This window comes from Amaranthus tricolor, chromosome 3, assembly GCF_026212465.1.
Source record: "Amaranthus tricolor cultivar Red isolate AtriRed21 chromosome 3, ASM2621246v1, whole genome shotgun sequence".
Classification (NCBI taxonomy): domain Eukaryota; kingdom Viridiplantae; phylum Streptophyta; class Magnoliopsida; order Caryophyllales; family Amaranthaceae; genus Amaranthus; species Amaranthus tricolor.
Genome location: NC_080049.1, coordinates 17,434,306 through 17,457,866, shown reverse-complemented (window position 1 = coordinate 17,457,866; position 23,561 = coordinate 17,434,306). Strand labels below are relative to the sequence as shown.

General features: G+C 34.4%; 1 protein-coding gene across 1 annotated transcript; it reads left to right on the top strand.

Annotated features, from left to right (window-relative positions):
- The first annotated feature begins 765 nt into the window (after positions 1-765).
- Positions 766-1,493, top strand: LOC130807821 (mediator of RNA polymerase II transcription subunit 32-like). Its single transcript, XM_057673167.1, has one exon. It carries the CDS (start codon positions 1,101-1,103, stop codon positions 1,428-1,430), a length of 330 nt encoding a protein of 109 aa, XP_057529150.1. The 5' UTR covers positions 766-1,100; the 3' UTR covers positions 1,431-1,493.
- Positions 1,494-23,561: the final 22,068 nt, after the last annotated feature.

Here is a 23,561-nt window from a genome sequence, read left to right as displayed (position 1 = left end):
CTTTCATTGATGTATAAACCAGCTTCTTGAAGCTTTCTAGAGGTTTACAATGGTTATTCAAAGAGGGTTGGAGAAAGAAGAAGAGAGGAATAAGTGTGGATCACACTTTTAGAGAGAGAATAATAATCAAAGATTGGCTCTTCTAAACTAGTGTATTATGGGTATTTATAATACATACCCACTAATACTTACAATGACAAAAGGGTAAAACAAAGCAACGAAACTAAACGCCCATCAGGACTTGCAACCGACTCAGCTTCATGGTGATCAGTCATGAAAGCCGAGTCGGCTTAATAACCTGCCACAAATAGCTGCCTTCTGACTCCAGCCGAGTCCCGAGGTACAGCCGACTCGGTTGTCCTCTTCTGCACATACACAAAACCAACCTTCGTTCTCTTCTTCAAAAGGGCCATACCAAAGCTTCCCACATGAAGCTATAACCATGCCCATATGATAGCCAAGACTCAAGACATATACTTAACAATTCAAGCCCATCATTCGTTTGCTGCTCCCTGGTATGGTATTTATTCATTTGCTTGTTCACTTGTTCATTCAATTAAAATGGAGTTTAAAGATTCATTTTCTGCTCACCGTGTTCACTTGTTCATTCCAGAACATTCACGCCTTTGATTCATTTGCTTGTTCATTCATTTGCAGATTCATTTGTTTTTGTTCGTTTTGGGAAACAAAAAATCGAGTTTACAGATTCATTTGCTTCCTTCCTTTTATTGTTACTAGTGTCGAGACTGTGGAACTGAGATTACAGATTCATTTGCTTGCTTCCTTTGATTGTTTATTCATTTGCCGGACACCTAATTGATATCAACCTCTAAGCTGACCTTGCGCTTTAGGACTCCACAATTAATGGTGTAGTATATAGTGTGCTAAGTTATTATCAATAGGCATTTCTGGGTTTACAAATATTGCAGACTTTGATATTCTAGAAAAGCTTTAGGACTCCAGAATAACAATATGGTACATGTTTAATATAATGCTACTATTTAGCAATTGCTTCGCTTTGCCTAGTACATTGATGACCTCTATATTTCCTCCACTTGCTGCCTTGTGAATTGCTAAGGAGCCTTCCGTATCAATTTCGTATGCACAATCCTCGAATTCCTTGTCCTGCATCATGTACTCAACCACTTCAAGGTTACCTGTCAAGGCTGCATAAGATAGTGGAGTCTGTGAAGAAGAGAATAGGGTCAGAGTGCTTGGTGGATGAGGCCACTGGTTCAGTGGCTGGAAAGCCTGGCCAGCCTGTTGCTAGTCTTCCTCCCATAAGTGCTGTTAGGCTAGTACAAATGAGTAAAGCAGTGAGATGGCTTGTGATTGAATTGCCGCAAGGTTCTGGAAACAACGGTGGATCTTCACACCTAAACCCTTCTACTCCGTTTGACGCTAGGTTCTCTGAGGATACTACTCAATAGCTTAAGTGTTTCTGACAAATTTTTGTGTCATCTTAGTTAAATAATGGTGAACCAATGAGTGCATTTGTATCTCAAATATATGAGTTAATTGTGCATCGGCTATACACTTTCATCAATTGATACTTTCTGGATGAGGGATATATGAACTTAAGTTCATTGAGTACTATCAAATTCTTATTGAGATTTAGTGGATGAGCAAAATCTGCAACGGGAAATTTTTCCACCTATTTTTCTTTTTATGTACTCCCGTCTCCCTCCTATCCACTTCAAGTGTCCCATTTGGGACTTTGCACTATCACTCTTTCTATTTTATTCTTAATCTAGTCAAGTTGGATCTTGTTTGATTCGTCTTAATGTAATTTTTATTAATATTAACTTTTTATAGTTTTTATGAACAATTAAAAATTTTAAGGATTGAATTAGTGCATTAACATGCGTGCAAAAGCAAATGAGACACTTGAAGTAGATATGAGGGAGTATTATATTTGGGCCTTAAGGCTATGATTAATTGGTTTGCTAATTGCTACTTGAGGACTACATTTTGCACAAAGAATTTATTTTTGGTATATCAGTCGGACTTAGGGATATGTTGGGATTTTTTTTGGGTGAAGGGATGGGAGGAGGTTGAAAATATGCTTTGGAAATTTATTGTTTTAGCTGAATTTTGTGGTAGAAGACATCGTGTTTCAGAATGTTGGAAACTACTATTTACAATTTTCAAGGGGTGAGGGTGATGTAAAATGGTCAAGTCCTGCATTCTTGCCTGTGTTTTCCAAGTTTAAGATATCCTCACTCTCATTTAGCGGGTAATGAGAGAATTCATGAAATGCATAAATTTGACTTGCTTTATTAGGTCAATGGCCAAACATTATATAGAAATACAATTCATCAATTTTAGGAAACTACCTAATATGGCTTCCAATATATCCCAATACCCACTGTCACAAAACAACGAGATTGCCTTTGTATGATGAACACCCAAACTCAACTACAAAGCTTTAAGCCATTTCAACTCATAAGTAATTGAGGCCATTGCCCTGTACTCGGTCTCAACAGAAGATCGTGATGCAGTTGCTTTCTTTATTTCCAAGAGATGTGAGATTGACCAAGAAAAATAAGCCAACTAATAATAGAGCGCCTAGTAATTGGACAAGCGACCCAAATGGAGTCACACCAAGCTTGTAGAGTTCATCACAATCAGCAAATAGTAGGATACCTTGGGCAGAGTGTATTTCAAATAATGAACAACACAAAGAGTCGCATCTCAATGTTCAATGCGAGGTGCATGCATAAACTGAGACAAAATATAAACTGAATATGTTAAATCAAGATGGTTAACAGCAAGATATATCAATGGGGCGACAAGTGTACGATAATATTCTAGATATGCAAGAAATTCCCCAGTAGCCAAACCAAGTTTATGATTTTGTTCCATAGGAAACTCGCTCAGTTTAGCGCCTAACAATCCAAACTCAGAAATAATATTAAGAGTATACTTTCTTTGACATAAGAACAAGCCTGTAGAACTAAGAGCCACTTCAATGCCCAAAAAATACTTTCTTTGACCTAAGTTCTTCATCTTAAAGCAATCAATAAGATAACTCTTGAAAGAGCTAAGTACAGCGAAATCAGTACCAGAAAAGACAAGATCGTCAACATATACTAAGACATAATTTGAACACTAGTCTTAGTAAAATTAAAGAGAGAGTAATCCGAAAAGGATTGAAGAAAACCATATTGTTTTAAGGCCATTACCAGTTTTGCAAACCAACAACAAGGAGCTTGCTTGAGACCAAAGGAAAGTTCTTAAATCTTGAAAAATGATATCAAAATGAGAATTTTGAGTATGGAATGATTTATTACATGTATTATTATTGTGGGCATCATGCATGTTGATTTTATGAGTTGATGGAAATGGTTATATGGACTTGGAAAATATTTGAAATTCATGTTAAAGGAAACTTCTAATAGCTATATGTTAAGAAAATTTCTTGGATATCTTTGTTGAAATTTATTCGTTAAATTGATATTTTAATGGATTTTAAGGTGTTAAATACTCTTATTATAAAACATGGTATTAGATAAACTTTTGATCATCAAAACTAATTAATAAAACCATATCATAATGTCTCCAACAAGATTTGGCCAGAATATATTTAGTTTGGAATTTTTCATGATTTTTTAGTAATCGTTAAATTGTTTATCGGTAAATTGTAAAATAGTAAAATATAAAATAATTACCAAATAAAGACATATGGATTTGAAATTTTTATCACACATATGCACAGTAAATAAAATTGGTAAAAGTTTGGGAAGATTTTTTTGACGTTTAAGGACCTTAATAATTTTTACTCGGTTATTAATAATCGGTTAGTTAGAAAACGGTAAAATATAAAATAAATACTAAATGACGTCTTTTGGACATGAAAGTTTTATGAGACACTTGTATAAACATTAGATACATGTTTAAATATTTATATAGATTTTCGTGACCATATAAGGACTTAAATAAATTTTAATCGGTTTATCGGTAAAATAACGATATTAATTATTAAAAATACCCCACATTATTTTTAATGGTTATTTAAAATTTTATACCCCTTAAAATAGCTTCTAGAATATCATAGAAGTTTTATAATATTTTATTCGGACTCAAATAATTTTAAATCTATTTTATTCTATTTATCGATACGATGTCTATACAAAATAATAAAACATCATACATGACTTTTATAAGTTTGAATGGACTAATAAACATGTTATATTACTTATGGAACTTTGGTATAATTTTATAGGCTTTTAAGTTATCTTTTACGTGTTATTACGTCTTTTTATCTTCCTCGAGCCGGGGGACTCCTTTGGCCGCGCTCTCCTTTTTGAGTATGAGTTGCTACCGTCTTTCCCTCCCCAGACCCTAGCTTTAGTTTTCTATGAGTAAGATATATTGGCTACGATGATGATGATGATGACCTGAACTATCGAAAATAATCGTAAGATTGTTATAAATTTGCATATCAAATTATAATTTGATGGGACAACCTTAAATTCATTTTAAATAAGCTATTATAATGACTTGATTAATTTGGGCCTTGTTGGAGAATTAATATGTATTTTGTAAGTCAATTATCGATTTTATTACCGGCAAAACTATCTCGTATTTAAGAAAATAATGTTTTATGAAATCTTCTGTCATAATGATTTTATAGACTTATGAATTATATTCTAGTTGTTTGGAATGAATTTCAAAACTCTTTTAAGTTATATTTACTTTAAGAAGGATTGAAACGAAACATTTTAGTGGTTCCCTTGAAAAATCGTATTGAACTTTAATCACTTTTTGTTACGATGCATTTTTGTTATGCTAGTGATGCCCCAATATAATACAAAGGTTATGTTTAATGATATAATTATGCTAAGCATGTTTACCCATGTGGGAAATATTATGATTTGATTTTACTAAGTCGCAAATAAAGTATGTTTTGCTGTGTTGCAAATAAAAGATGTTTATCATATGGAAAAAGTTGGTATTTTTGACTTTTCAATTGCTATTGAAATTACAAGATATATATTACATACTAAAATGTTTTAGCCTAAATGGCAGGTACATATGCCACAACAAATGTTGTGTGCATGATTAAATGGCTCACCAATGCTGCGCGCGTATTGTTCACAATACCATTGTGTTACACTTGCCGGACATGTCACGGATGGTAGACCAACTACCAAACGAGTCACTGGATGACTCATAGAGTACCCATGCAAACTTATATATGAGTTTAAAATTGATTTGGATCCATTGAGATTTTATGATTTATGATGAAAAATGAGAATTTGAAATGACTATAGAACTGGGTTTGAATGATAATATGATTTATCAAATGAAAATGCATATTTCAAAATGAATTTACTCAAATCAAATAGGTTTTAATAACTTCTTTGACGGACACTAGTGTGTTTATACTCAGCCTTTTTGCTGATACTATGCTTTGTATGTTTTTCCAATGGTTTTGCTTTTAGAGTAAACTCCTATGGCACCTCGACGAAGAATGGATATGCGAGCGGAAGATGAACCCGAGTTGGAGTATGACTCCCCTTTTCTTTAGATCTCTTTATTGTAATTGAGAGACTATTAGTTAGTTGTTTAGATTTAGACTATTTTAAGGATGTAATTTGAACTTTGGACTTATTTCGATTTGGTTGTAATTTTCCTTTATTTTGGACAGTTAAGACTTTTGTTGTATTGCATTGGTTTCACCTTTAAGTAACCCCTTAATGGTGTTGGCAAAATTAAGCTTCCGCTTGATTAATACTAGATTCCAGTTAGTGTTTGTGTTCATAATTCGAGGCGGTAACCACACACCATTACCCAAGACATAGCCCGCAAAATCAAAATGAATGTTTTCTTGACTAGTGAGATTCTCCGAATTAAAATTCACATCATCCGAGCAACCAAAAGGAAAAACATCCTCGAAAAACTTCGCATATCGAGAAACAAAAAATCCATAATATCAAGATCGTACAATCTCCAATCCTTTTTGCCAAACAAATATCCCACAAAGACACATTTTTGGCTCTTAATAGCAAATTTATTCCAATGGGTTTGTTGATTGTGGGCAAAACACAAATGTTAAAAAGTACAGATGGCTACAAATAAGGGTGGTTTATTAGAAAGAATTTCAAATGGTGTTTTATTATGTATGAGATGAGTGGGGGTACGATTAATAGGATGAGCTGCGGCAAGAACACATTCCCCCTAAATATAAATAGGCAAATTAGCTTGGAATCTTACACTTCGCCTAACATTTAAAATGTGTTTGTGTTTGCGCTCAAACGGTCCAATTTGTTGTGGGTGCTGATCGGGACTTTACGTCCTTCAATAGTAATACCGCAAGTGCACGGTGTAGCGTAGTACGTCGGCAAGTACGGGTCGAATCCACAGGGAATGGGGTGTAGATCAAGGGATTCTCAATCAATTAGTTGGTTCAACAATGTATATATAGATGTTTGTTGGTGTAATTAACTAAAACAAGCAAATAAAGACTTAAGCTAAAACAAAGTATAAAACAAGTAAAGAAGCTAATTAACCAAGAACATAAGATCACAAGCAATACAAACACATCAAAAGGTAATATGATTATGAAGAGGTAGAGGCTAGGCTTTTTCACTAAAGTAGTGTTTACTAATCTTCAACCTAAGGTCACAGATATGGGTTATGGGGAAGAACGCATCTTGGATACTAATGTTCTCTCTCGAGCAACAAAAGCTTCCTAAAACATACTCAACTACCTATTCTCATGGAGCTAAGCATATTTTGAGACATGGAGCACGCATTAATCATTTCCAATCAAAACATATACCTATTCTCATGGAGATAATTCAATTTTTAAGCATAGACTATCATTAGAAATCGACTCTCGCCCTCAATCCAATGACACTACAATAATAGCAAAATCCATCTCAAACCATAAACAACACAACCAAGCCAAAGTTAAAGAAAGCAAATTTAGACTACATACATGGTGATAATACCTAGCCTAAGCCAAATTGAACTACTCACTCATATTGAAATTGAACATAACTAAAGACATTGAATTCATGATAAATAACAACAAAATCAAAAGCAATAAAATGTAGAGAATAGGAATTACTAGCTTGGAATTTAATCCAAGGAAGAAAACCAAATGAAGAATTAATGAATACCAATGATAAACTCCGTAAAGCTTCAATTGCAATTCAAATGCTTAATGAAATGCTTCAATAGAATTAACTTAATCTCAATTACATTAATGTATCAAATGATCTTCAATGATAAATCAAAATCTTGAACTATCTTATAAGTGTTTGAGTAGAAAAATGCAATTAAGAATACAAGACCATAATCATGGAAAGTACATAAGGAAGTTTAAAACTAACAAATACCAAAGAAAGCTTGAAGAACAGAAAAATGAGTAGTAGAAGGATTGGATGATTTGCTTGAGCCTTCTTCTTCTCTATTTATAGGAGGGAGGACAAGTGGTGGGTGGTAGCTTCATGATTTCTCCACCACCCTATGTGTGAAATAGGTAGGCTATAGATGGGTGACAAATAGGGGTGGTGGAGCAATAGAGTATGAGAGAGATAAGAAATGGGTAGGGCATCTGTTGGCCTCTTAAGGTTTTGATGATGACTTTACTTTTAAATAAACAAACATATTTTAGAGATTGTTTTGTAGGTATATATCCGATTTAATGTGAATCGTTGATGAAGCCTATGACTTGATTCGTGAAAGAAGTACATGTCTCAAATATCCAAGAAGTTGGGAAATTGCTCTTGAAGACAGTTTACTGTTCCTAGAGTTGAAGTTCTGACGAATGTTGTAGATGGAGACAGTGTGCTGTTCCTCACGATACAGGTCCGAAGAAGACATTGACTGGAAGTTACGAAAATTATATTTTCTGTTTTTAGTTAATGTAAAAGGTTAAAATTTAATTAGTTGCTTATTTAAATTTATTTATTAATTGGCAAAATGATTTTAATTCGCCTAAAAACATGGAGAAAATCAACTTCTTGTTTATCTCCTATAAACTCGGAATTCAAGAGACTTGTTCTCTTCTTTGAATTGGTCTCCTATAAAATAGGATCTTCCTTAACCCATGATGTTTTAACCGTGCATGTGTACAGCAGTTACATTCCACTCCTACCTTTAACTAACTTTCCATTTTCTTTGGGAGCAAGTAAGTTATGGAGAACGTGGGATATGTGCAACTCGTGGAGAACATGGGCTAAGTGCACTACTTGCTGTTCCCCTTATAAAAGAGGGAAATTACGGTTCAGTATGCATGGATGGATGGATGAATGAATGAATGTTGCATTGAGAGTGTCCATCTAAGGGAGAATTAATTGAGAAAAATATTCTAAGTTTTAAATGCCAATTAATTTATAATATTTTTCTTAAGCAACAATTTCATTTTGATCTTTATGAGAATTGGCCTTGTAAAGGGTATTTTAAGTGTTTTGTTGTAATTAGACTTATGGGAAGTCTAAGGGAATAGAGAATAGAATCGAGAAAAGAGAAAGAGAAGGAGAGAAGAGAAGAGAAGAGAAGAGAAGAGAAGTAGGCCTAAGTAGAGAAGCTTTGAGTAAAGCGTTTAGAGAATTGAGAAGCTTCAAGTGAAGCAAAACATTGTTATGTGTAATTGTAATTGATTGCCTTAACATAGTGAGAATTTTGAAATCCCTGGGGGTCGTGGTTTTTCCTTCTTATTAGGCCAAGAAGGTTTCCACGTAAAATCTTTGTCTCCTTTATTATTTTTCTTTTCGTTTTTAAGTTTAAGTTTTTGTCCTTTACTTAATATAATTCCGCAAAAATTAGAGGCAAAAATCTTAAACCTACTACACAACAATTCACCCCCCCCTCTTGTTGCATTCGATCATCCATTAGTATTTCTACAATTGGTATCAGAGCCCTGTTCCTCATTTAATCAGGAAACCCTGAGAGCAGTATCCTGTTCCCTGGAAAGATGTTGAAGATGAACGAGCGCATAGAAGAGGGGTACTCCACACAAAGGCCACCCATGTTCGATGGGAAATTCTATACTTACTGGAAAAATAGAATGGAAATCTTCATAAAGGCTGAAAACTATCAAGTTTGGAGAGTCATTGAAATTGGAGACTTTGAGGTGACGACCATCAACTCCAACAATGAAGCTGTTCCAAAGCCAATCACTGAATATGAAAAAGAAGATTTTCAAAAGATGGAGACGAACGCTCTTGCTATCAAGTTACTTCACTGTGGGCTTGGTCCAAATGAGCACAATCGAATTATGGGTTGCAAAACCGCTAAGCAGATTTGGGACCTGCTCGAAGTTACCCATGAAGGTACTAGTGAAGTAAAGAGATCCAAGATTGATTTGCTAATGTCCAAATATGAAAGATTCGTAATGGAACCTAGGGAAAACATTCAAGAAATGTTCACTAGGTTCACAAATATTACGAATGAGTTAGTCTCTCTTGGTAGAATCATTCCCGTTGATGAACAAGTTAGAAAAGTACTTAGGAGTCTTCCTCAAGACGAACGCTGGAGAGCAAAGGTTACAGCCATCCAGGAGTCCAAAGATTTCACAAGTTCAATTTGGAAGAGCTGGCTGGTTCCCTAATGACCCATGAATTGCATTTGGGAACAGCTGACAGTTCCCGAAACAAAGGACTGGCTCTAGCAGCTGATGATAGCGATGAATCAGAAACTGGTGAAGAGGAAGCAGCACTGTTGGCTCGAAAATTCAAAAAATTCTTCAGGAACAGAAGGTATGGTAATCAAAGGAATAACAAAGAGAAGGGAACACCGAACTTGAAGACAAACTTTGAATGCCATAAGTGTGGGAGCACTGAACACTTCATCAAGGATTGCCCTCAATGGAAAAATGAGAAGGGCAAGGGAAAAGCAAGAGAAGTTGGAAGACAATATAAGAAGGGAAATTTCAAAACAGATTTTAGAAAAGCAATGATAGCAGCTTGGGGAGATACGGAGAGCGAGGCTGAGACAGAAGCTACAATGGAAGAGGAAACAGAAAACCTATGTCTCATGGCATCTCATGAAGAATCCAAAGAAAAAGAGGTAATGTCTTCTGGTCCATCTCCTAAACATCTGTCCAACATAAGTAAGAATAAACTAATCAAATTGCTTTTAGAGACACAAGAAAAGCTAGATGAAAAAACAGCTAAGTGTCTCCAAATTGAGAAAGATCTTAACTTAAGTGAAGATCATATCTCATATCTAAACTCCTTTAGAATCGATGTGCAAAGTAAATTTTTTGATTTGCTAGATAAGAATATCATTTTGAAAGAGCAGTTGGAGAAATTAAAACAGGAATTTATCACTCTTAATATTGAATTGAATCAAAGCAAATTGTTAGGATTAAAATCGGTTGAAAATGATAAAACCACTCACGTGGTTAGCACTGAATTTCAAAAGTTGAAATCAAAATTAGAATCCTACGAAATTGAAAATGAAAATTTGAAAAATAAAATAAATTTAAGAGGAAAAGGGAAAATCAATGAAATTCCCAAATGGAATTTAAATGCTAAAACCAAAAGTAAAGAAGGTCTAGGCTATATAAGGAATGATAAAAAGAAAAAGTTCTATGTAGATCTCCCTAGTAGCAAAATATGTTCCTTCTGTGGTAAAAGCGGACACCTAAAACATCAATGTATAAAGAGGGAACAGCATGTCAAAGCAAATAAAAATTATGTCGAACGTACATGGATTAAGAAATGTGATTCAAATATTGTCGACAAGGAACCCAAGGATGAATGGGTTCCTGCACCTAACCATTAGTTTGCTTTGCAGGTTCAAGTGAGGGGGAACAACTCATGGTATCTCGACAGTGGGTGTTCCAAGCATATGACGGGTGATAAATCTAAATTTCTCTCACTTGAAGCCTATGATGGGGGAACAGTAACCTTCGGTGACAACATGAAGGGTGAGATAATCGCCAAAGGAAAGGTTGGAAGGTCTAGTTCCCATGCCATTGATAATGTATTTTTAGTCGAGAATTTAAAACACAATTTGTTAAGTATTTCTCAATTTTGCGACAAAGGTAACTCTGTTAAGTTTACTTCTGAAAAATGCATAATTTCTAGGAACAGTACAGGAGACCCTGTGCTGGAGGGAATCAGAAAAGGGAACACCTATGTGGTGGACCTGGACACTGTTCCCAGAAACAGTCTAACGTGTTTAAGTGTTATTGAAGAAGACCCACTTCTTTGGCACAAGCGTCTAGGTCATGTTAGTTATTCATTGATTAACACTTTAAGATCAAAAGACCTAGTAAGAGGATTACCTGCAATAAAATTTCTTAAAAATGAAGTTTGTGATCCTTGTGCTAAAGGGAAACAAGTGCGGTCATCCTTTAAATCAAAGAACGTTGTGACTACCACTAGACCATTAGAATTAATTCATATGGATTTATGTGGACCAATGAGAACACAAAGCCGTAGTGGCAAAAAGTATGTATTTGTTGTTGTTGATGATTATAGTAGATTCACGTGGACCTTATTTTTGGCAAGCAAAGATGAAGCTTTTAATGAGTTTGTTTCCTTTGCTAATAAAACACAAAAATCTACCAATAATCAAATTGTTCACATTAGGTCTGATCATGGAAAAGAATTTGAAAATTCAAACTTCATGAATTATTGCAATGAACATGGCATAAATCACAATTTTTCCGCACCTAGAACACCACAACAAAATGGTGTGGTCGAAAGGAAAAATAGGACCTTATAAGAAATGGCTAGGACCATGTTGATTGCTAGTGGTCTACCTAGGAATTTTTGGGCAGAAGCCGTTAATACTGCATGCTATACATTGAATCGTGTACTAATTAGACCAATCACTTCAAAGACACCCTATGAATTGCTCAAAGGTGTTAAACCAAATATTTCCTATTTTCGTATATTTGGATGCAAATGTTTTGTTCATGTGAATGGAAAACGAAACATAGGTAAATTTGATGAAAGAAGTGATGAGGCAGTATTTCTAGGTTATTCATCATAAAGCAAAGCTTACAGAGTTTATAATAAGAGAACAATGTGCGTAGAGGAGTCAGTTCACATAATCTTTGATGAAACTAACTTTTCAACAAGTGAACAGGAAACAAGTAATATTAAAATAGGTCTTGCAAATTTGGAAGATGAAGATGAAGGAATCAAAGTGCAAGATCAAGGAACAACAAGTGAACAGTCGATACAAGAAGAGGCAGAAGAAACTGATCAATTCCAGGAACTGCCAGTACAACAGGATCAGCAGACTGTTCCCAATCCAACTGTTCCCACAGATGAGCAAAATGATCCAGTAGCTGAACAGAATGTCAATCAAGTTGCTGAACAAGAACATGCTACTGTTCCTTCAAGAGAATTTGTGCCTAAACCTTGGAAGTATCAAAGATATCATCCTCTTGATTCAATTGTAAGTGATATAAATAAGGGGACACAAACTAAATCTCAATTGAGAAACTTTTGTGCACACTTTGCGTTCCTATCATCACTTGAACCTAAAAATCACGAGGAAGCTTTAAAGGATTCCGATTGGATAGTTGCCATGCAAGATGAATTAAATGAGTTTGAAAGAAATAAAGTGTGGCACTTGGAACCCAAACCGAAAAACAAGAAAGTTATTGGTTTGAAATGGGTATTTCGGAACAAGCTTGATGAGCATGGAATAATTGTTAGAAATAAAGCTAGACTTGTGGTTAAAGGTTACAATCAACAAGAAGGTATTGATTATACCGAGACATTTGCTCCAGTAGCAAGGTTAGAGGCCATTAGAATTTTAATTTCTTTTGCTGCATTTATGAATTTTAAACTATATCAAATGGATGTGAAATGTGCTTTTTTGAATGGTTATCTTGATGAAGAAGTTTTTGTGGAACAACCCCCAGGTTTTGAAAATACCTCTTGTCCTAATCATGTCTACAAGCTTGACAAAGCCCTATATGGCTTGAAGCAAGCTCCTAGACAATGGTACGAAAGACTTTCAAAGTTTTTGATTCAAAATAACTTTGTAAGAGGAAAAATCGACAAAACCTTCTTCTTTAAGAATAAAGGTTCTAATATCTTGGTTGTTCAAATTTATGTTGATGATATTATTTTTGGTGCTACTAATGACTTGTTATGTAAAGAATTTGCTAACCTTATGGGTACAGAATTTGAAATGAGCATGATGGGAGAATTAAATTTCTTTCTTGGTTTGCAAATTAAACAAACTGAAAATGGTATTTTTATTCATCAACAAAAATACATCAAAAAACTTCTTAAGAAATATGGACTAAACAATGCTAAAACCAACCATACACCTATGGCTACCAATGTTAGACTAGATGAAGACCTAAATGGGACCAACGTAGATCAAACCATGTATAGAGGCATGATAGGTTCTTTATTGTATCTAACTGCAAGTAGACCTGATATTTCTTTTAGTGTTGGTTTATGTGCTAGATTTCAATCAAGTCCTAAAGAATCACATCTCACGGCAGTAAAGAGAATTTTGAGATATTTGAAGTGAACAGACGACTTGTCCCTATTTTATCCTAAAAGTGATGTTTATGATTTAAAAGGTTTTAGTGATGCAGATTATGCAGGTGATCTTGTTAATAGAAAAAGTACATCAGGTATGGTACAATATCTTGGCTCATGTTTAGTTTCATGGAGTTCCAAGAAACAAAACACAGTTGCATTATCCACTGCAGAAGCTGAATACGTAGCAGCAGCAGCCTGCTGTTCCCAAATGCTTTGGATAAAACAGCAACTTAGAGATTTTGGCATTAAAGTTGAATGCATTCCTATTTATTGTGATAATACTAGTGCCATATGTATATCTAAAGATCCAGTGCATCATTCACGTGCTAAACATATACACATTAGACATCATTTTCTAAAGGATAACGTAGAACACAAAAATATTGTATTGAAGCATGTTAACACAAATGAACAAGTTGCTGATATTCTGACCAAACCACTTCCTAGGGAACAATATGAAAAGATGAGATTGGAACTTGGTATGATAAAGCTCCACTAAAGTTAGTTGCATATATTTCCCATTGAAGCATCATGAAAATGAAGAGGTCAGGAATCAATCTCAAAATCTTGATTGAAAATCAATTATTGCATGGATCAGGTAAACACATAATAAAGTTTGTACTATGAATGTTCTTACGTTTGCATGTTGTTAATTCGAACAGACCAAAGCAATATGTTCATTATTTTCTCCATAATATTTCATAATATCATAATTCATTTTGTTCTTGAAAAATTATTTTATTTTATTTTGATTTCACATCTTTTTATATTATATCATCACATTGTTTGGAAATTTGTACAGTCAACTTAAAATTAAAAATAATGGGAAATTTTTTTAAAAACACACAATCCTTCCATATCTAATGCATTGATGAAAAGGCTTTGATGAGATGGGACGTTTGGTAACCATCAACTCTCTTTAAAAAGCCCTTACTACATCACAATCACTCAAACCGTCATCCTTCTCCTTCCTCACAAACAGTCACAAGAAACCGTCCTCCTTCTTCCTCAATCCTTCAAAACGCAAAAATGAAAACTCCAAAATCAAGATCAGGAAAGAAAGCACCCACATCCCACCAAACCATCCAGCCTACACCCTTAAACATTGTTCATCCATCCCCATTGCTAAAAGATGCACCATTACCATCACCACCACAAGAAACCTCTGACAACATTCGACCAAAACGCAAATCATTCACACCAAAAAGTGAATCATCATCCCAAACTGCCAAACGTTTGAAGCAAGTTGACCCTAACTGTGCCGAGGAGGTTGCTAAGGAGATGTCTGTTGGATTTGGGGTCGACAAATTTTGGTATGACTCTACTTACTTTCCACAACTTCATAACATTTTGAAATTCCAAGAATGGGAGGTTTTAATGACTGAATATAGTTGTAATTCCATCTTCCCAAACATCATGAGAGAGTTTATTTCAAACTTTTCAAATGACTGTGGTATGTGTTCCAGTGTGGTTAGGAACATTAAAATAGAGTTTAACAGCGCTTTGTTGGCAGAATGGTTTAAAATTTCGAATGTAGGGTTTGATACATACAGTGTTGGTGCTAAGATAGTTTTCTCTGGGATAAATGAAAAAGCAATCTTTAAGTTTTTAGGGGTTGAACAGAAAAGGGGTAAAATCAGTCACAATGTGTTGTCCCCATTGCATAAATTACTTTATAATGTAGCACGAAGATTCATCTTGCCCCGAAACTCCAAGAGGAGTGAGGTGAGTCTGCGTGATGCAACTCTGATTTACTGCATGGACAATCAAATCAAAATCAATTTTCCATCTTTAATGATATCACATTTATCCGACTGTATAGAGAAAAAGAATGTTGTGGGGTATGGGGGGCTGTTAACTTGGATTTTTCGAAAATTTGAGGTTCCATTGGATGGGCTTGAGTTCCCAATGGGACCAAATATGAAGATTGGTGCACGTTGTTTGAAAAATTTTCATTTGAAAGTAACTGATGAGGGGGTATTAATAAACGAATTAGAAGATGAGGAAGTAGAAGAAGAAGAAGTGGTAGAAGAAGAGATTGAAAAAGAAGTAAAAATAAAGAAAGAAAAAGGAATTGAAAAAGAGAAAGAAAAAGAAAAGGAAGAAGAAGAAAAAGAAGAAGAAAAACAAGGGCATGTTCCCAATGAAACAGAAAATAAGGGGGAACAGGAAGAGGGGACAAAAATTGAGGGGGAACAAGGAGAAAAAGAAGCTTTAGGAGATGCTAGTGATGAGGAGGTCGTGATTGCATTGCTGTGGAAGGGTAAAGCTACTCAAAGGAAGAGTAGGAGGCTTGCTTCAAAAGGTAAGGCAGTAAAGGTTGATGATGTTACTTCAGAAACCATTCCTGAGCCTACATCATATGAACCTCCCTCTCCCAAGCCAACCACTTCACCACCAACTCAAACCTTATCACCACCTCCATCACCCATTCACTTCACACCACCACCATTTCCATCCTCTCCTGGTATTGGTTGTGCTGAACCTACTTCTACAGCATCTTCAGACTTCATCCTTTCCAAACTACTTGATCTCTAGTCTCAATTCACTGCCTTTCAAGATGAAACTCGTGTCTCGTTTGCTTCTATTGTGGATCAGCTAAACCAAATGGAACAACGCCTTGGTGCCAAGCTGGACACAGTGGAAGTGCAGACTGAGTACATTGATGAAGAAGAGACTGACCCCTGATCCCTCTTCCCATATGTTTTTATGATTTGTTGGCTGTAACACTTCTCAAACAATTTTTCTTTTTGCCTTGTACCATCTGGGGTACATGGTTGTTGTAACTTTGAACAATTGCTACTTTTCTTTGTTTTTTATTTTCATGGTCTGTGACAATTGACTCTATGCAGGTTTAATCATTGTTCATAGCACTTGCTTTTATTATTGTTGTTTGTTGTTTTCATCACTAACAAATCTATATGGTTTGTGCTGAGATTTGATAACTCTCAATTCTTTTTGATTGATGTCAAAAGGGGGAAGATTACTGCACAAACTTAACAGGAGCAGTGAATACACAGTTACATATCTTGTTGATTTATATTGATTCTTATGAATGATATGTGTGCTGCTGTGTTTATGCTAGTTTAGTGATCATCTGTGTTGCTAAGTTTGTTGAAGTTCTCATGAAGTCCTCATGAATATTTGATTCTGTGAAAATACTTAATAAGTTATGTTTATTATTATTAGGTTTATTATAGTTTTATTATGTTAGTTTTTATTTATTTTTATTATTATGTTAGTATTTATTTATTTTTGTTATGTTAGTCTTTATTTTAGTTTAAGTTAGTTTATTTCATTTAAGTTTTAAGTTAATTAATTTTGAAAACTTTTGAAAAATATTTGATATTTTCGAGTAAACTGTTTGTTTATGAATGCTTGGTAAATTATATTCTAACAAGTTGATTTGCTAAGTTAATTAGAGTTACTTTAAGCTCTAGTATGCTCTATGAATTTTGTTTTACTCTATTTTACTTAAGTTTGTTTATAAAGTTTGCCATCATCAAAAAGGGGGAATTTGTTGGCCTCTTAAGGTTTTGATGATGACTTTACTTTTAAATAAACAAACATATTTTAGAGATTGTTTTGTAGGTATATATCCGATTTAATGTGAATCGTTGATGAAGCCTATGACTTGATTCGTGAAAGAAGTACATGTCTCAAATATCCAAGAAGTTGGGAAATTGCTCTTGAAGACAGTTTACTGTTCCTAGAGTTGAAGTTCTGACGAATGTTGTAGATGGAGACAGTGTGCTGTTCCTCACGATACAGGTCCGAAGAAGACATTGACTGGAAGTTACGAAAATTATATTTTCTGTTTTTAGTTAATGTAAAAGGTTAAAATTTAATTAGTTGCTTATTTAAATTTATTTATTAATTGGCAAAATGATTTTAATTCGCCTAAAAACATGGAGAAAATCAACTCCTTGTTTATCTCCTATAAACTCGGAATTCAAGAGACTTGTTCTCTTCTTTGAATTGGTCTCCTATAAAATAGGATCTTCCTTAACCCATGATGTTTTAACCGTGCATGTGTACAGCAGTTACATTCCACTCCTACCTTTAACTAACTTTCCATTTTCTTTGGGAGCAAGTAAGTTATGGAGAACGTGGGATATGTGCAACTCGTGGAGAACATGGGCTAAGTGCACTACTTGCTGTTCCCCTTATAAAAGAGGGAAATTACGGTTCAGTATGCATGGATGGATGGATGAATGAATGAATGTTGCATTGAGAGTGTCCATCTAAGGGAGAATTAATTGAGAAAAATATTCTAAGTTTTAAATGCCAATTAATTTATAATATTTTTCTTAAGCAACAATTTCATTTTGATCTTTATGAGAATTGGCCTTGTAAAGGGTATTTAAGTGTTTTGTTGTAATTAGACTTATGGGAAGTCTAAGGGAATAGAGAATAGAATCGAGAAAAGAGAAAGAGAAGGAGAGAAGAGAAGAGAAGAGAAGTAGGCCTAAGTAGAGAAGCTTTGAGTAAAGCGTTTAGAGAATTGAGAAGCTTCAAGTGAAGCAAAACATTGTTATGTGTAATTGTAATTGATTGCCTTAACATAGTGAGAATTTTGAAATCCCTAGGGGTCGTGGTTTTTCCTTCTTATTAGGCCAAGAAGGTTTCCACGTAAAATCTTTGTCTCCTTTATTATTTTTCTTTTCGTTTTTAAGTTTAAGTTTTTGTCCTTTACTTAATATAATTCCGCAAAAATTAGAGGCAAAAATCTTAAACCTACTACACAACAATTCACCCCCTCCTCTTGTTGCATTCGATCATCCATTAGTATTTCTACAGCATCCAATCAGCAGCTTCTAAAAGCGTAATTATATCTGACCGCCCAAATCGCTCGACCCGAGCCAATCCGCTTGACCTGTCGAGCGAGCATCAGGTACACAGGTCAAAATCTTTAAAAACAGAGCAGTCACCATAAAAGGCTCCGCTCGACCGAGCGAGCTCGATCAACCCATTGAAAATGCTTATGTCGACATTCTAACGCTACTAGAAGTGAATAGTACTTTGGCTCGACCCGAGCTAACATCGCTCGACCGGATTGAGCGGCCTTCAGGATGCTCCTGCTCAACTTTTATCTCTAATACAAGTCTTTTTATGTTCGAGAAAGCTTGGCTCGACCCAGTTTTGGCCGAGTGGACTTAGAAAGTTCTACTTTAGCTCCTTTTGGCCTTATTTCCTTGACTTAGGTCATCAAGGCTTTGATTACTTGAGCTTTTGGAGTTAAGTGAGTATTGTATGCGCCAAATGTACTTGGATTGTGATTGGTTTTGTAACATTTGGGAAATTAATATTTAAGACAAGTAAGTTTTAGAGAATTATCAGTACGACAATGATCTTAAATACACATGACATAAAATATCCTCAATTTAATTCCCCATCTTTTTCTTTTCTTTAAATATATATATATATAAATAAATAAATAAATAAATAAATATATATATATATATATATATATATATATATATATATATATATATATATATATATATATATATATATATATATATATATATATATATATATATATATATATATATATATATATATATATATATATATATATATATATATATATATATATATATATATATATATATATATATATATATATATATATATATAAAATAAACCCTCCTCTTTTTCCCTCACACTCGAATAAACTCAAAGGAAATCAACAACCGTTTCCTTCTTCCTTCCATTCGCATAACCCAAGAAAAATCAGAATCAACCGTTAAACACATCAAAATCTCAAGAACCCTTATCTTCCTCCTTTCTCTCGCCATTTCCTCTGAAAATGCAGAAGTATACAGAAATTATTAAAGCTAATAGTCGATTTTCCCCTCTCTTGGTCCCTGAGATCGTGTGCCCAAGAACCATCACTATTTCTCGGTGGTTACTTCTCCTCAAAACAAGCGACAATAGCCGCGGCAGCAGGCCCATTTTCGGTCAATTTTTGGTGTCCTGTTATCGGGAAAAACATAGCTAATCAAATCTATATCTCCTTCACAAAATCAGTCGGGTATAACACCTCTTCTTCTCTTGAAATTGTGCCTTTCCCTTGCCATTTTATGATATTCTATTGAATCGATTTTCTATTGTTCTTTCCTTGAACCTTATTATTGTGTTAATACATTCAAGAATCTTGTCACCATGAAAATAATGGAAACCTGAAGTATAATTACATGTGTGTGTTTACTTTAAATTAAAAGAATCTAGTGATAATTGATATGTGATTATAAGAGATTGTGATTGAAGAGTTTTGGGGAAGGATTCTAAAATCAAATGTAATTTGGGTTTTATGATGTATAAATGGTAGATTGTGGAATATTGAAATAATTTGTTGTAATTATTAATTAGTACGTAATTTACAAAGATTAGAATATCGATAGGATGTTAAATGTAGAAAGATTATGGAAATTTGATGTTCTTGAATATTATGAGATTCTTATGAAATTACTAATGGTGGATAAATCTTGTTGTTGTTATTAATCGAATAGTTGGGTAAATGTAAGTGTTGGATATAACTCTTGATTATATTTGATTGGTTGTTCTTGAGAATATTTAGAGTTTGTGTGGAAATTATTAGTTGAATGGATAAACTAGCCGAATCTTTCTTTTGGATAGTTTGTTAATCTTGTTTACTTTCTTGGTTTTGAGTTTAGATGAACATGAAAGTGTTTGAATTGGAATACAAAGGGAATTGTGGAGACGTACGATCATTACAAGAATATAAGCTAGTTTTAAATATGGTTATATATTTTCTAATGATTTTGGGGATTAGAGTTAGAACTTGCGCAATCTTTGAAATTAGAAATATTAGAATGGAAGATGAAACTAAGATGCGGTCTTAGGAGGAGATGCAATGAGCTATATGAACCTAGTTTGTAGTATCGAACGCTTTGTTGTGATGTGATGTTTGTTATGCTTCAGGAGGCGACGTCATCGAGGAACCTTTATAGTGATCGTGGAGAAACGGACTTAGCTTCTTGAAGCATCATTGGTGAGTAGTAGCAGTCTCTTAAAGGGTCTGATCAGACTACATTCTTAAAAATAAACTTTTTACTAAAGCTCTTTTGAGATTGGAAATTGTTGAGACAAACGTTGTGGTGAATGCTTATGCTGATATTATGACATGGTCAATGGATCGGGCTTGCGAGCTGGTCATTGACAGAGTTGAGGAACATTGTTCACTGCTCCCTGTTTGAAGCGAATTGTCATTGAGATATTGACTAGCTTCACCCGAGAGTGACATAGCCTTAGAGCAATGGATGTTCCTCTCAACTAGACTCCCTGTGCGCACATAGATCTAGGAAACTAATGTTGCTTTTAAACCCTTATTTGGAAACTATTGTGTTTGTTGTTTTAGATTGTTACTTCTCATTCAGTTTAAGCTGACCCTCTGTTGTTTCCATCTTTTAGTTTGATTGCAGATCGGAACCGGTCGGGAACGATGGGTTAGCGGTGATTGAATTGCGTTCCAAGGTTGTATTTTGAGCTGAGCACGTGGGAATTTGTAGTTTTGTATTAGGTTTTTGGATAAATGTATATTAGATTTGGTTGTGTTGGCTATATTGGACTTGTAGGGAATTGTATGATTATCTTGTGTTTTAGTTAGATATTGATTTTGGGATTTAACTTCACGTTGAAGAGCTTGTGATCCCTTTGCTCGCGTTTTTGAAGTGTGATTTCAATTTCTTGGGAAACGAACCCAGTGATGATCCTGTTTACTCAGTCAACGGTAACTCGAGTTGTTACAGGTTTTGTTGAATATTACCTAAAATGCACAAACACACCAAAATACTCATCCAAGCGTAAAATCCCAAATGAAGCAAGCATAGTTATGCAAAATCCCAATACAATAAAGCCAAATAATTGGCATAAAATATGAATAAAATGTAGCTAACAAGTGCCCACACAAGAAGATTGGATAATGATACCAGTCGCCAAAAAATAATCAGACAAACCAAAAAATTCAGAAGCATTATCACTTTGAATAATTTTAATTGTTTCACGAAATCGTTGATCAACCACAACCACAAAGACATAAACACTTGAAAAAACTTATATTTTTATCTATCAAAAAATGAATCCAAAAAGCTCAACAATAATCACCAACGATAGTTAAAAAATATCATGACCTACACGAGGAAACATGTCGATTAGGACCCCATAAATCACAATGAATTTTCTCAAAACTTCGTGAACTTTTATTTTTCACATAAAACAAGCTTGTCTCTAGAATGCTTAGAACGGAAATACACTTCATAACTTTTATTTAAACTAATTTTATTACTACTAACTTGAGGACGTAACTCAACGACCCTCTCAGAAGGATGTCCCATTCTCCTATACCACCACTCAAGACTTGAAAAGGCTTCAACAACAGACACCACAATTGGTGTGCTAAAATAATAAAGTTCGTCTCACCTAATTCTCATTCCATTCAGGTCCTTCATATGGTCCTATATGACACACGTAGATGGGTTAAAAATGACAACACTATGTAAACTATCATTAAGTTGAGATACAAAAAGTAAATTGCAAGTCAAATTGGGTACATAAGGAACATGATATAAGGTACTAGTATCTAATAGTCGAGCCCACGGGACAAGTAATCAAATGTTTATTAAATAACTAAGATTTTTTTCTAGTTACATGATGAGTTGCACAAGTATCAATAATCCACAAAGTTATATCAAACTTACCATTCAAATGGTTATCGGTAATGTTATTATTACTAAATAACCTTGTGATAGCTTGCCACTGTTTAGCTGTGAAGACTTGATTATGGAAGATATTATTAGAAGTAGCAAATAAAGTATGGGAGGGGAGTCATACCTGGGCAGCAGGATTTCTACATGCTACATATGCACAAGGAGAAACTCCTAATCTTCAAGAGGAGGTAGGAAAAGCAGCAACTCTATAACACCCCGAGATTTTAATGAATTATTTAATATTTTAATAACTTTTGGAGATTTTATAATTATATTAAATTATTTTTGAATTAGTTTTAATAAATTTCTTTCATATACGAATTTAAATGTTAACATATATTTATATTAAAAGTACAATTACGATTTCAAAAATAAAGAGGTTTGAATAAAAATTATTATTTTATTAAAATGTGTGAGCACAAGAAGGTGAGTTTCTTAGTTGGGCCTCGCAAGAAGATGAATTTAAGTAAATAAAAAAATAAAAATGATTGGTTAGGTTTTTAAGTGAGATACCCCTTCCCTCACATTCAAAAAACCCGTGGCACCCCCTTCCTTCTTCCCTCTTTCTCTCTCTTCTCCCCTTCCCTGTGCGCTGCCAGTTGCTGGCCGACCAACCAGCTGTTCACCGCCATCCACCAACCTTCCCTCCCCTCCCTGTGTGACGCCAGCTGCCTCCCCTTCAACAGCCAGCCTTTGTGCTGCCAACAGGAGCAAGCAGGCGGCTCTACCCCTCCCTCCACCATCACATATGTGAGTCACCACCACCACAAGGACCACCCATCTCTTCGTCCGCTTCTTAGTCTCACTCTTTGTAAGCCATCTCTTCTTTTCCCTAATTAATTTTCCAGTTTTAATTGGAATTTTATTAAGTTTATGAGTTTAATATTGGTTTTGTGTTATTTTCATTAAATCTTTTTGTGGGTAAGAGTTTGATTGATGAATTGAACATATTTATGATTTAGGGTTTAAAGTGTGATCAGAAATTATGAGTTGTGTGTTGATTGTGTATTAGTTTTGTTTAATCTTATCATGGGTAATAGAAATGGTGTTATCTTTGAGTATGAAAAAATTAGGGTTTGATTTAGAGATGAGATTACTAGTAGTGTGTGTGTTGTATGCTACTTTGGTGGTGTGGTGATTAATTGAATAACCTTATAAATTTTTTTAAGACTTGGTTGATTATTGTTGTGATAATTAGTAATGATTTTGATTATAATTGACTATAATTATGATTTTGGTTGTTAATTGGGAGTAATAGTTGCTAATTGTTGGGACTTGATTGTTGTGGATTACAAGTACTCTTAGTAAGTCGTCATTGAAATTATAAATGCATCATTTTAGTAAAGCC

What these genes read in the sequence shown, in the direction of transcription:
- LOC130807821 (XM_057673167.1), top strand. Translation starts at nt 1,101, where the DNA reads ATGCACAATCCTCGAATTCCTTGTCCTGCATCATGTACTCAACCACTT.